The 13136-nt window shown below is 33.0% G+C and overlaps 1 protein-coding gene across 1 annotated transcript in view; it reads left to right on the forward strand.

Annotated features, from left to right (window-relative positions):
- The window catches only part of LOC110097207, a 26574-nt gene extending 23846 nt beyond the window's left edge, over positions 1 to 2728 (forward strand). Inside the window, exon 10 of the mRNA XM_020823467.2 lies at positions 2241 to 2728. Within this exon, the coding sequence (XP_020679126.1) occupies positions 2241 to 2387 (147 nt within the window). The 3' untranslated portion in view covers positions 2388 to 2728. The remainder of the gene's footprint in view (positions 1 to 2240) is intronic.
- Positions 2729 to 13136: the final 10408 nt, after the last annotated feature.

Raw genomic sequence — 13136 nt, forward strand, 5'->3', positions numbered from 1 at the left:
TTTTGCCCTCATTTAATCAATCCTAAGCATCTTTGCCCATCCCCCACAAAAAAAATTTTTTTTTTTGCCCACCCTAAATAAAGAAGCTGGATCCGCCCCTGAATATACATACATATATATATATATACATACATATATATACATATATATATATATATATACATACATATATATACATATATATATATATACATACATACATATATATACATACATACATACATATATATACATACATACATACATATATATACATATATATATTCTTCATAGTGTTGTCTTTATGGTTGGCCTCTACAAATAGCAAATCCTGCTTAGATTTTTCTTATTGATTGGATTTTGATTAATGGGATTGTGAGGGAATTAGTGTGAAAAATAAAAGGATTTCTGGTAAGGAGATTTTGAATTCCAAGTACAAAATAAGTAGGGGCAGGTGAGTCTTATCGAACATCTTTATTGAATCTATATATATATATATATTCTTCATAGTGTTGTCTTTATGGTTGGCCTCTACAAATAGCAAATCCTGCTTAGGTTTTTCTTATTGATTGGATTTTGATTAATGGGATTGTGAGGGAATTAGTGTGAAAAATAAAAGGATTTCTGGTAAGGAGATTTTTGAATTCCAAGTACAAAATAAGTAGGGTAGGTGAGTCTTATCGAACATCTTTATTGAATCCTTTGTTTCTCCCTTGATTTACTCCCTTATCTTCCTCAATTCTGACCATTCCTTGATGGATCTTCCTTGTTCTTTAGAATCGCACGCAAACTAGGTAGGCCTTCTAAGTCTTCTTGAGCAAAGAGAGAGAAGAGGAGAGAGATGGAGAAAGATCTAGTGAGAGAGACAAAAAGAGAGAGATTATACTTAAGAGAGCGAGTGTGCGATTGGTGCAAGGGTCGAGAGATAGGAGGTATTTGAAATTTTTAAAGAGACTTGCCTTGGATGTCTATAGAGAATGAGTGATTTGAAATAGAAAGTTTTTTAATTCACTTTAATTATTTTTGTAAAAATTACCCAATAGAAACTATTATTTATGGGCTTAAGATCCTATTTAAACAATAAATGATGAAAATAATTGCTTAATTATCCTTGTTTTTAAGAAACAATTGTAAAATTAAAAAAACATCTTTTCAAAATAGGATGAGCAAGTCTTTTTATCACAAATTCTACAAGGATACATACACATTATTTATTTGGAAGATTCTTCTCTCCTTGTTTTGACCATCAAGTTGTGGATTGTCACTTTGGCTTGCATTTGATCTCCTTTTGGAAGAAACCTTTGATGCAATCTTTTGGTCTTAGAATTTCTTTTTTTTTTTTCTATTAATTAGATGTAATCATGCACACTAACTAATAATTTTACATGCATTTTTTTTAGCTTGGACCTCTTCAATCGCAAGTTTCCTAACATGAAAAATTGAAAATACAATACATAGAGAAATTATATTGGTTGTTGAATAAGTATAGTTTGATATGCTTATTTGATCCTACCTGAATTGTGGGTATTAAATTACAAAGTGCGCAGCTCAAACTTATGATATTAAAAGAAAAAAAAAAAGCTTTCTCCTACTCTTCAATTGCCAAGCCGTGGATACTTTAGCTGACCGTACCAAATTATTTCGCTCTCCCTAATTTTCTAGATTTACTCTTTTTTTTTTCTTTTCTCTTACGACCACTTGCCAATGGATTTGAATCCTCCTCATTTATGATGGTAATCTATTCTGGACATCCAATCTAATTTGGATGTTTAGGATTACTTTCACCAAGTCATTTAAAAAATCATTCTGACATGTAAATCCTGGCCATCTAAAAAGAATTGGATGATCATGATAGGTTATTAAGAGTGCAGCTATCTTGATAATTGGAGTATCTAAGGCTTCGTTTGGGATGATTTTCTTATTGCTTTCTAAAGCAACTTTTTAATATAAAAATTAAAATTTTTATACTAGAAAACTATTTTAAAAAGCAGAAAGAAAGCCGTCCCAAACGAAGCCTAAATCTACCATCTTGGTGGTAATTGAAGTGCCTAAATCTACCATTTCTATGAGTATTGCTTCTCCCACACGCGCCCAAACTATCCTTTCTCGTTTCTTTTTAATACAAATCAACATTGTCAATGAGGTGAATAACATCTGGTATGAAAGTAAAATTTGCTTGAATTTTTTATTTTCTTGTGGTTTTTTTACCGGTACTTCGAGAAAATATGAATAATACAACCTCTTTGTACATATTTCTGCAGATTGAAAGACTCAATGAGAAAGGTTCTAAATTTTCCGACCTTGGAGGAAAAAACTTGTATGGATGGCCAGGCCAATTGAATGGCTTGTTTCTTTGGTCTTTCTCAAAAGGTTTTCAACAGTGGAACCACACTAAGAAAGGCACATAGCAATCTTTGGTTTGCTGGGAACCGTCATGCAGTGACTCAATTCTTTCTTTCTTTGTCCCTCTAATTAGGTCAGTGATTCGGATCCCTTAGAAGATTCGTCTGCTCTGATGCCATTTTTTTTTACTTTCTTAAGCTTTTCTATTTCTAGGAATTATTTTCAATCAATTGATTCTTCCAGCGTTCAGGTCTCGTTCGCTGTATTGTATTCCATTTGTATCACTAGTTATTCCGCGTGCAAGCTTTTTTTTATTTTTTTTTATTTTCATGAGATAATTATACATTATTTGATTTTCAACAAAGCTTTTGCCAGTTTGATCAGACGCTGCTTCGATATTGATGTATACAAATAGCGTACGTCTCAGGCTGTTCTTTTCCTATTTTTATTTTTTTGAAGCTGCGTCAAAATTTGAATTTGATGCAGACTAATTATATTTCAAAGTGTTTTTTGCAGTAATTTTCAAAATCTTATTGACCAAAGTAATTGGTGGCGCTTAACTTTTCTTAATGATGGTTCTATGATTCTTTTCTCACAAACATCTCATAAGCATTTTGATATTCTTTTATGATAATCACATAATCAATTTCTCTCGGCTTCCTCTTTGCTCCGAATCAAATTTAAGTTATTTTGGAAGTTTCCTCTTTAGTAGGAGAGGCTATTGGGTTCGGACACCGGACATAGATTACTATTCGATACTTCATAGTACCGAGTAATATTGAACTTGGTACTATGAAGTACTGAGTTCGGTACTCCACAGTATCGAGCAGTACTGAGCTCTGTACTGAGTAGTATTGAGCTCAGTACTGCTCGGTATTGTGAAGTATTGAGCTCATACAAAGCTCAGTACCGAGTAGGGTGATGTGACACATTTTCATTGGGTTCCGGACATCGTCCGGTGTCTGAACCCAATAATGCCCCCTTTAATAGACGGTGCAGTAAATTTTACGTTCTTGTTGGAGAGTTTATGAAGGAAAAGCTCTTTTTTTTTTGGAAAATTTTGGTAGAGCACTTTTTTCATTTTCTGTGGTAACTGGTGAGAACAAAAGATAAAAGAGAAGGAAGAAAAGGGGAAAAATAATTATATTTATGTTTCATTTGGGATGACTTTTTTACTGCTTCTTAAAGTAGTTTTTTAGTAAAAAATTAAAATTTTGTATTAGAAAATTGTTTTAAGATTCAGTAAAAAAATCATCCCAAATAAAACCTTGGTCATTATATGTATAATCTATGCAACTTTGTGCATTGAATCAAACTAATTTAATTAACTAAAATTACAACCAAATTATTCTAGAAAGAAGAAATTATTGTATTTGACTTCTGCAAATCCAACAGGTGCTTATTGGTTGAGAAAAAATGATTTTTAATATGGCAAAATGCGAAAAAGATTTCAGATAGCTGAGTGGGATAAAAATTTGTTGTTATTTTTGTTGTCTTTATATAGTTTTTATAATAATTATACAATCACTTATAAACAACTACAGACGTCACAAGAGACGAATTTTTTTCTTTTTTTCATATTCGCTACAAAGTTGGTCAAATTTGATCACTTTGATTCAACATTGGCGTGTAGAGGCGCGACTTTTGCAGAATATTAACGATATAAAGTTAAACAAAACAAAACAGTTTGCCTGTGTCCACATTATTCAAGGTTTCATTTCGCATGAAAAGAGAGGCTTCTTACTATTTGATGGTAAAGTACCTCATCTCAACTTTTCGCATTATTAGGTGCGGAGTGCGGACGGAGAGAACCGTCTGCATACGTATTGGGTATCTAGCGGTACCCACATTTGATACCGTTGGGTACCGCTGGATATCATTACGTACGCAGTATTTGTGCGGATGGTGCGCACTCCGCACCTAATAATTTTTCCTGAACCATCGAACGAAGCTGAAAAATCTATTGTCTGTTTTTTTGTTTGACGATAAGAAGGAATTATGTTAGATTATTGAAGTTTTATTTGAGATAATTTTCTTATTGTTTTATGACAATTTTTTAGTATAAAATTTTTAAATTTAATTTTTTTTTTTAAAAAAATCAGTTCATAAAGAAATAATAAAGTTCTACATATCTTTCATAAAAACTTTTAATCACGTTAGAAAAGGTTTATTATTTTAAGAAATAATGTCATCTATAATGACCTTTAAGATTTTGTTTGACATAACTTTTTTATTATTTTTTAAAACTATATTTTAGTTAAAAAATTGTTTAAACTAAAAAAATTAATACTAATAAATTACTTTAGAAAGCAGTAAGAAAGTTGTCCCAATCAAAATCTAAATGAAAGAAATATGAAAACCACATTAAAGGGATATAAAAAATGTTAATTGTTTGAGAACAAAAATTGGTACAAATTATCAATCTTATATTACTTTTGGATTAAATGAATTCTTGATGATGCAAACTCTTAGTCGAAACAATTGTCTTCTCATGTTATTTCAATGATATCAAAATCTTAGTAAAGAAGTTGGTGGCTATAAGGTGTTGAACAATGAGAATTTGGGTGGACAAATGAGACCAACTAGTTAGTGTCTGCGGAGGTATTTTTGAAATTTTACCTCAGGATAAATTTTGGCTGTGAGGATATTTTTGATATTTCGCTTGTTCTTGCCTTGTTTTCTAAATATGTTGTAAAAGGCTTAGGGTTTGTTAGTTGTTTTGTACTCCGCCTGTTCTCTATCATGAAGATGTTCTCCCTTCTCCCCCTTGGTTTTTCCCAGATTTGGATTTTCCACGTAAATCTCTTGTATTTATTTGTGTTTTGCAGATCGTGATTTATTATTTCTTTTTGTGTTTGGTTTATCGTTTCCTAACAATATTACCTCTATACAATGCGTTTAATTTTACTAGGGGCAATTTCCTAAAGACCAAAGTAAATACCCTTGTAATAAATAGGAAAAAGTAGACGGAGGGGGGCCAATTACCTAAAGAACAATGTAATAAAGAGTTTTTTTTTTTTTAATTTTTTTGGACAAATCCACCCTTGCTCCTTAATCAAAGAGTAATGTAGGAGTGTAAGATAAAAGTGTTATTTGATTTCATTTAGTCCATTTGGACTGACTGAGGCTTTATTTGAGATAACTTTCTTCCTGCTTTCTAAAGTAGATTTTTGGTACAAAAATTATTGAACTCAAAATTTTTGTACTAGAAGCTACTTCAAAAAACAATAAGAAAATCATCCCAAACAAAGACTTAAATCCTTTAGCAATTCTTATGTTTTTTTATATATTTCTACTACATTAGTTACCTGTGACCTTAAATTATTCTCAAAAAATGAATTTTTCAATATGAAAATAAAGTGATGTTGTCATAATTTTTCATCGACCCCTTTTTTCTTTTCATTCCTAAACCTTTATATAACTACTCGTGTAAATCTAACTATTATTAATGCTACCCATCAACTTGATAAGTGTAAAAATGTGTTATTATTCTAGTAAAATGTATTGTTTAGTTCTGTTGTGTAATACAGAAAAAGGCACAAAAAATTAAGTATTATTCAGCACAGCAACGTCGAACCAAACAACACAGAGCACCATAGTATAGACATGGCAATGCCAACTTCTCTGTTGGACAACACCATGATGATAAAAGAGTCAGCTTCACAGGACCTTGTTTATTGTCTTCAAGCATCGTAGCGTCACAATCTATCATGCCTCGGTGCCCAAATTACCATTCTAATGCCGTAGAGTTTAGAAGTCAGTAGCGCCACAACGTAGTAGTTATAACTGCCCAAGGACATGACCTGTTAGTTAAACGGCATGACTGTTCACTAAGTAACTAATCCAAGTTAACAAGCATTGCGGTCGAGCCAAAAAAATAGTGCAGTGACATTATTTCATTTTTGGGAACAACAGGGCCGACCTTTGAAGCACCGCAGCCCCAGTTTCCAAAATTTATTTTCCTATAAATAATCAATGTGTTATGTTTGTAAGGGAGTTCATTCACTTGTTTAATTCCAGTACATTTTAGAGTACTATTTAAATCTATCGTAGGGTGACATCTAAGGGAATTTAGGAAAGTATTTGATACAATCATTAGAATTTTAGTATGTATTTGTTGGAGCAACTTTATATATTATGGAAGGAGTGCATATGAAATTCATTAAACCTTTAGCTAGTGATATCATTCTCTTGTATTTTTTATTTTCTTCATTGATTTAAATGGAAATGAGTTTGCTTATCTTTTCTTTCTTGTATAGCTAATTCCTTAGTATTGGATTGATAATGTAGATAATATATTAAGTACTAATAAAAATTCTTGTGCTCTAAAGTTAAAAGATGCTTTACATAATATCCCGCTCTCTAATGAGTGTCCATATGTGTAGTTAAAACCTAGTGTAATATATAGCCTCAACGAATGAATGCAAGAACAACTAGGAATATTGGTATGGTGTGCTTGCATCATAGACATATGATGTAAAGTATACTAGGTTCTTAAGGAAATGATATAATTATAGGAGGTCTGCAAATATCTTTTTCACCCCTACAAGATCGACAAAAATTTAGAAATGCATACGCTCTGAATCACATCACAATTAAGAATTTTATTTGAAAAGATATATAACTATATCAATCCAAAACACTCTGTCCAAATATTGTATTCATTATTTTTCTACTTTTATTCAGTGCTTGAATCTCCATAATAAATATTTTTATTCAAGTATGATAATTTTACGATTAGAGTAAACAATAGTAATTAATTGCTGGAAAGCATACTTCTTTGTGGGTTTGACACTCTGCTCTATTATTTAATTACTTGATTTATCGCATATACTTGTGCATATTAATGATGTTTGTTAATTTATATCAAAAAAAAAGTCTAAGCATTATTTAGGGAAAATAGAGCCTTAAGTATATATTTTTGTAATTTGGAATTACACTCCACAGCAGCCCCTTCCCCATCATGTTTTTGGCACCATTGTTAGGGAAATATTTCACTTGTTGTAATATTTAACTATATTATTAAGTTAATTACATAATTAGATTTACTTAAAATCTTTATCTTATGTGGTGTTTGTGATTACAAATTCATTGTTGCATTAGTTGTTATTTAAAATTGTTGTACGTTCTTGTTAGTAATAAAAATTGGAGTTATAATCTAAAGATTAATGCATTAAATTATATCTATATAATTTAAGTGCCACTGTGCTCATTATTTGAGAGCCACAATGTTTGGTAATTTTAGTCAAAAGGTTGCACCCGCCGTAAAGTTGGAAGTACATTGAGCAGTTATAACTTTCACCGCTGCGTAATTATCAAGTACTGCAACATAATCAGTAATCATAATTATTCTGGTTATAGTGCCGCAACGGTTCACTCATATTGGCGCCGTGACATTGACACGTGTCAAATGCTACGGTGGTTGCCCTTTCCCGAAGAGACTCTTTAATTTACAAAAACCTGTGTCGTTGTGCCATGTGGCCTGAGCCGTTGCAGTGCTTGTTGGGTGACCATTTAACTCATTTTGTTTTAGCATTGAGCATGACAATGATTTGTCATGTTATAAGTAGGCAGACTATTTCTCATTTTTTCATTCCACACCTAATTCTTTAAACTCTTCTCTTTTCTTTGAAATCTTCTCTAGAAAAAAAATGACTCCTAAGATCTTTGGTAAGAGAGATATTCTTCTACTTTTGATAAGAGCAAATTTATTTCTGCAGATGCTTAATCAAGATTTATGGATTTAGTGGTAAACAAACAACTGATTCCAGAAAGAGGTTTTCAGATTCCTATTATATCGATAATGTAGATCATAACAAGTGGTGATTGGGAAAGATTTTGTGAAGAACCCTATGCTGTCTTATTAATGTTGTTCATGATTTTTTGCAAATGGGAAAGAAGCAATGAATAACAAGTGTGTGGACCTCCGAAAGAGCACCGCTCGTGGGGTACGAACGCAGAGGGTACGACCACACTATCCCGTAGGACAAAACGATCGTAGACCTCTACACTCGACACGAATAGGTCGATGGAAGGGCAGATTGGATCGTGCATACGGCTAACCATTGAGGATAGAGGCTTTAACAAACACACCTCGATGGGTAGCAATATACACGACCTAGTCACGGGTTTCCCCTATCCGATACAACAGTTTGAATGGGGTTTAGTAGATGTGGGACCGAGTTTCCCACGTGCGCAAGCCCCCGTGGTTAATTACATCCCAGGCCAGAGCCCGAGAAAAATCTCGATTAAGGATCATACATTATCCTTCCAAAAAGTGGGATTGGCATAGGGGTGTAGACTAGGAAGTTCTAATTAAAAGGAAGAAAGGTCCGAAGGGCTGAATCAACATGCGTAGCTCATACCAGCATTCAGAGGCTCTAGGGCACTGGAGAGAAACTGGGAAAAGAAAATCAAGCACTCAATCACATGCTTGAGAGAAGAGATGGAGGTGACGTCATCCTGTGACGCAGATAAGTAGGATTTATAGTCCTTGAAAGAAAGGGACCTACCTACTATTTAAGGTATACTACGAGACCAAATGTAATAGCCTCGAATCTTAGATCTAGATTAGGCTTAGTATTCTACACAACACTAAGACCCATGTCCTAGCTAATGCAGTGTAAAACCTGAACTTATCTCGGTCTGGATTGGGGAGCCAGCTAACCACCTAGTCGCTTTAAAACTATGCTGTCAAGTCAGTTATGAGAGATGAGTGGGTGGTACAATTATTGAAAATAGAACCGACATCTAGAGAATTTCTTAAGTGGTCCTGGACTTATGTGGGTCAGATGCTCCTAGCTAATACAATTAAATCTTATTCAGTTGGTTACTAATGCAATGCATGCTAGTTGAAATATCAGCTCATGAATGCTATAGAATTAAAAAAAAAATAGGTTTATAGAAAATAAATTTTTTGAAAAGATTGGGTCTCCCTAGGTCCGACACTTCATCCTCATAGGCCAGATTATCCAGACTTTACCCGCAGGTATGGAGATGTCTTATAACAAGGAAAGAAAGATGCAGTAATATGCATGCGACCACGAACGATTCCGACAATTCCCTAGGTTCATTAGATTTTTATGTTATTTAAACTTAGAATTTTAAAGATTAATTATGAGTAGAAGGATTTTTATAGTTCTTAAAGAGCCTAACAAAAATCCAGGGGAAAACAAAATCGGCATGCAAGAAAAGAACCTAAGAAAAGCAGGCAATTTCTACTGCGCAATCAGGTAAACACATCAATATAAATCAAAAAATAATCAACTAAATGGCCATAGGCAAACTGCCCTTATTACAACCCAGATATGTAGAAAATAAAGTGGCCGGGCACCAATGCCAACAACTCAGATTTCTAGGCCTATGACAAATGCAAATGACTTTGAGTGGGATATAGGTCTTCAGTCTTCAATCTTCAGTTTTTTTCTCCTTGGACTCCTTGGATCTCCCCTCCTTGGACTCCTTGTATCTCTCCTCCTTGGACTCCTTGGATCCGTCGTGGTTTGAATATCCAAACGAAGAGATAATTCTCCCCTTTGGGGATGATTGTCTTTTCTCTTTGGATATCTAAAGCCATCCAATTCGATCTTCCAAATGGAAGAAGACTCTCCCCTTTAGGGATGGATGCCTTCTTCTTTTGGAATTCGAGGTGGATAAAAATATCCACACTCAAAGATCATTTTCACAGCTCTTTACAAATATTACATCAAATATAAAACAGAAAAAATTCTAAAGTCCCTACAAGGTTATCCTAATAAAAATCAATCCCAATCAATTTATAAATGAAAATAAAAACTCAACCCATTGAAGCTGTGCCAAGCCATTCTCTTAATTATGAGGGCTAAGTAGTCCACCTATAGCAGTTATAATTATTTTAGCCCTCATTTATTTAGTGGGGGCTGAGCAAGCACATGCATAAGACAATATTAGAAATCATAACGGTGCCCCCCTTTTATCCGCTTGAGCATGGCCACCTGCACGGAAGAACAATATATATATATCGTTCATAACCTAGGGGTAGATCTAGCGCTCATCATATCATATCTATAGAGTGCAGGAAAAGTAAACATACACACCAACAAATTCAAACAGCATGCAATAAAAACATTGAAAAGCTCGGGCACACAGTAGAAAATAAAACCCAGCGGCCTAGCCTAGATCTAGAAGTGGTGCCCTAGCAAATAATTCTATGTGTGTGTAATGCTTGTGTGGTTTGGATAGGTCCTAAGTAGGGATTGCCTACAGTTCATGTTTGTTATAGGACAGAAAAGGAAATTTTCAATCAAAGTTTAAATATTAATGGATTAGAATCCATTTTAGTTAAATTAATTTGTTGATCACTTTTGAAAGCTTAGGGTAGTCATATTTGAAGTTTAAATTGCATTAGCCAATTTTGGAAAGTCCCGGGTCCTCCTAGTTGCTAGGTTGAGGGGTCCAAAGAGTCACTTTGGGAAATAAGCTAGATTTAGGTCTCATAATATTTTATTAAAATACTAGACCTTAATAGGAGTAGTTAGCCAGGTAGTATACTGAAATTAGAGTTTTCTAGGCAAAGTTATGAATTTTCTAAGTTTCGGGCCCTAAATGAACTATGGTTAACCAAAAAGGTTGACTTTCTAATCTAGGCCATTTTATGGAAACCTAAATTTTTTAATAAATAATAGACCCTAATAGGAGTTCAATGCAAGTGAGTTTGCCTAGTTTGTAATTTTTTACAATTAGTTATAAATTTTCTAAATTCAGGGTAATTAAGGGAATTTTCTAAATTTCCTAATAAAGGGCTGATTTTATGGTTTTGATCCAAACCAGCTCCAAACAAATTGGAATCACTCCCAAAGGTCAGGGATGACCTGATAAAGTGATCCTAAGTGTTTGGGTAAAATTTGGAGTTTTTAATAATTTTTAATAATTTATTAGGGGCAAAATAGTAATTTCCACCTATGGTCAAATTAAGGATCAACCTGAAGTCAAACTAGGGAGCCCTATTTATCTAAAGTCAAGGATCAGATTATGAACAAATCCATGTATTATGGGTAATTTTCTAACCTAAAATGTATTTATTATAATTTTTAGAAGGTTTCGGGGCCTTATTTAGCAGGTTAATTAAGGGGTCTAACAAGCCCTAAAAATTCCTAGAAAATTCTGGGAGGTTTATGATGTCGTTAAGTTTAATCTTTGAGGTTTTCAAGCACTTTAGTGCCAGTTGCCTAATTTATTTTCATATAAATAATCGATGTGTTATGTTAATTTGTTAAAGAGTTTAGTCACTTGTTTAGTTTTTAGACATTTCAAAGTACTTCTCCAAGTCTCTCTTAGGGTGATAACTAAGGGAATTTAAGAAAGTATCTGATACAATCGTTAGACTATTAGTCCATGTTTATTAGATCAACTCTATCCATTAAGGAAAATAAAGTGTAGAGGAGATTCAAACTATGGTTTATCAGGTCGGGTGAGGTTGACTCAGACCCATTTTGGGTCAGGTTCGGGTCTAAAAAATTGATCCGTTTGCAAAAACAAGTCGGATTTGGGTCGGGTCAAACAATATTTGGTTAGATTCGGATTTGACCCAAACTCGACCCATGACCCACTGTTGACAACCCTAACTACAACCAGACATGAAGCTACACATATATAAACCTTAATAAAATATCAACACAAAGGCAAAATTTATGGAACTAAAATATTTAAAGAAGTTTTAACACAAAAATAAGCCCTTTAAACATTATTGATCACCATGTGAATGCGAGCTTGGAGTTGGGTTTGAGTTGGATAACATTTGAAGTTATACTTAAACTCATGCTGAATGTATACCAATCTATTGCATTCAGAAACTCCTTCCTCTCATGACATGCCAAAATATTCAGTATTTTATATGATTCAAATAGAAAGCATCCTCCACATGATGTCATTTATGGTAATGAATACAATGATATATATCATCCATTGACTTTTCAACAATCACAACAACAAAATCTTTCTTATTGCGTCTAATTTCATAAATTCTGGCCTTAATTAAGAATGCTTTAAGGAGCCAAATGGCCATCATGTTCCATGAACCTCTGCTGTAAATGTCTCTAACCCACATCCGTCAAATCTGCTCCATCCTTGTAAAATTTAATTTTCATATATTCATCGTGTGTATACCATAATATTTAATCTTCATCCTCTGACTTGATATGCATAAAACATCAAAAATTTTGATTCAATTTGGCCTTCTCCTCTATGCTCTCTTCAATGGAATGCACAAAACATTCTTTTAATCGAGTGTTACCCTCAACAATAAACTTCTTCAAGGGATTTCTAAATCTTATTCATAACAGACGAATAAGTAAGAAGTTTAAAAAGATTTCCAAATAAACTTGATCCTAAAGGATACTGATTTCACTCACCCAAATAATCAATACATGTTCAATTTATATAGAAAGGTCATTAGATCTTTTTAATGTGAGCTGAAAAAAAAATTATAACTTTAATTACTACTATCACAATGACAATATAATACATGTCTACAATACTAATTTGACAATACATATTTTTTGACAATACTATTTTACAGTTTATATATTAAGACTACTCATTGCATTCTGACAGTTGTTCATATCCTATATGATTACAAAATTTCTAATAGATTTAAGATCACTCCTAGCCACTCACCAATTTTGATATAAATTGAAGCAGTTTTTTTTTTTTTTAATAATTCTAACATTTAAGACTTTGTATAGTTTTAATTTTTTTTTTAAATATGCATAATCTCCTAATTAGGACACTAATGATGCTTAAGTTAAAAAATTTCCTTTGATAATACTGGTTAAAAA

The sequence above is a fragment of the Dendrobium catenatum genome, unplaced genomic scaffold, assembly GCF_001605985.2.
Source record: "Dendrobium catenatum unplaced genomic scaffold, ASM160598v2 fragScaff_scaffold_853, whole genome shotgun sequence".
NCBI lineage: Eukaryota > Viridiplantae > Streptophyta > Magnoliopsida > Asparagales > Orchidaceae > Dendrobium > Dendrobium catenatum.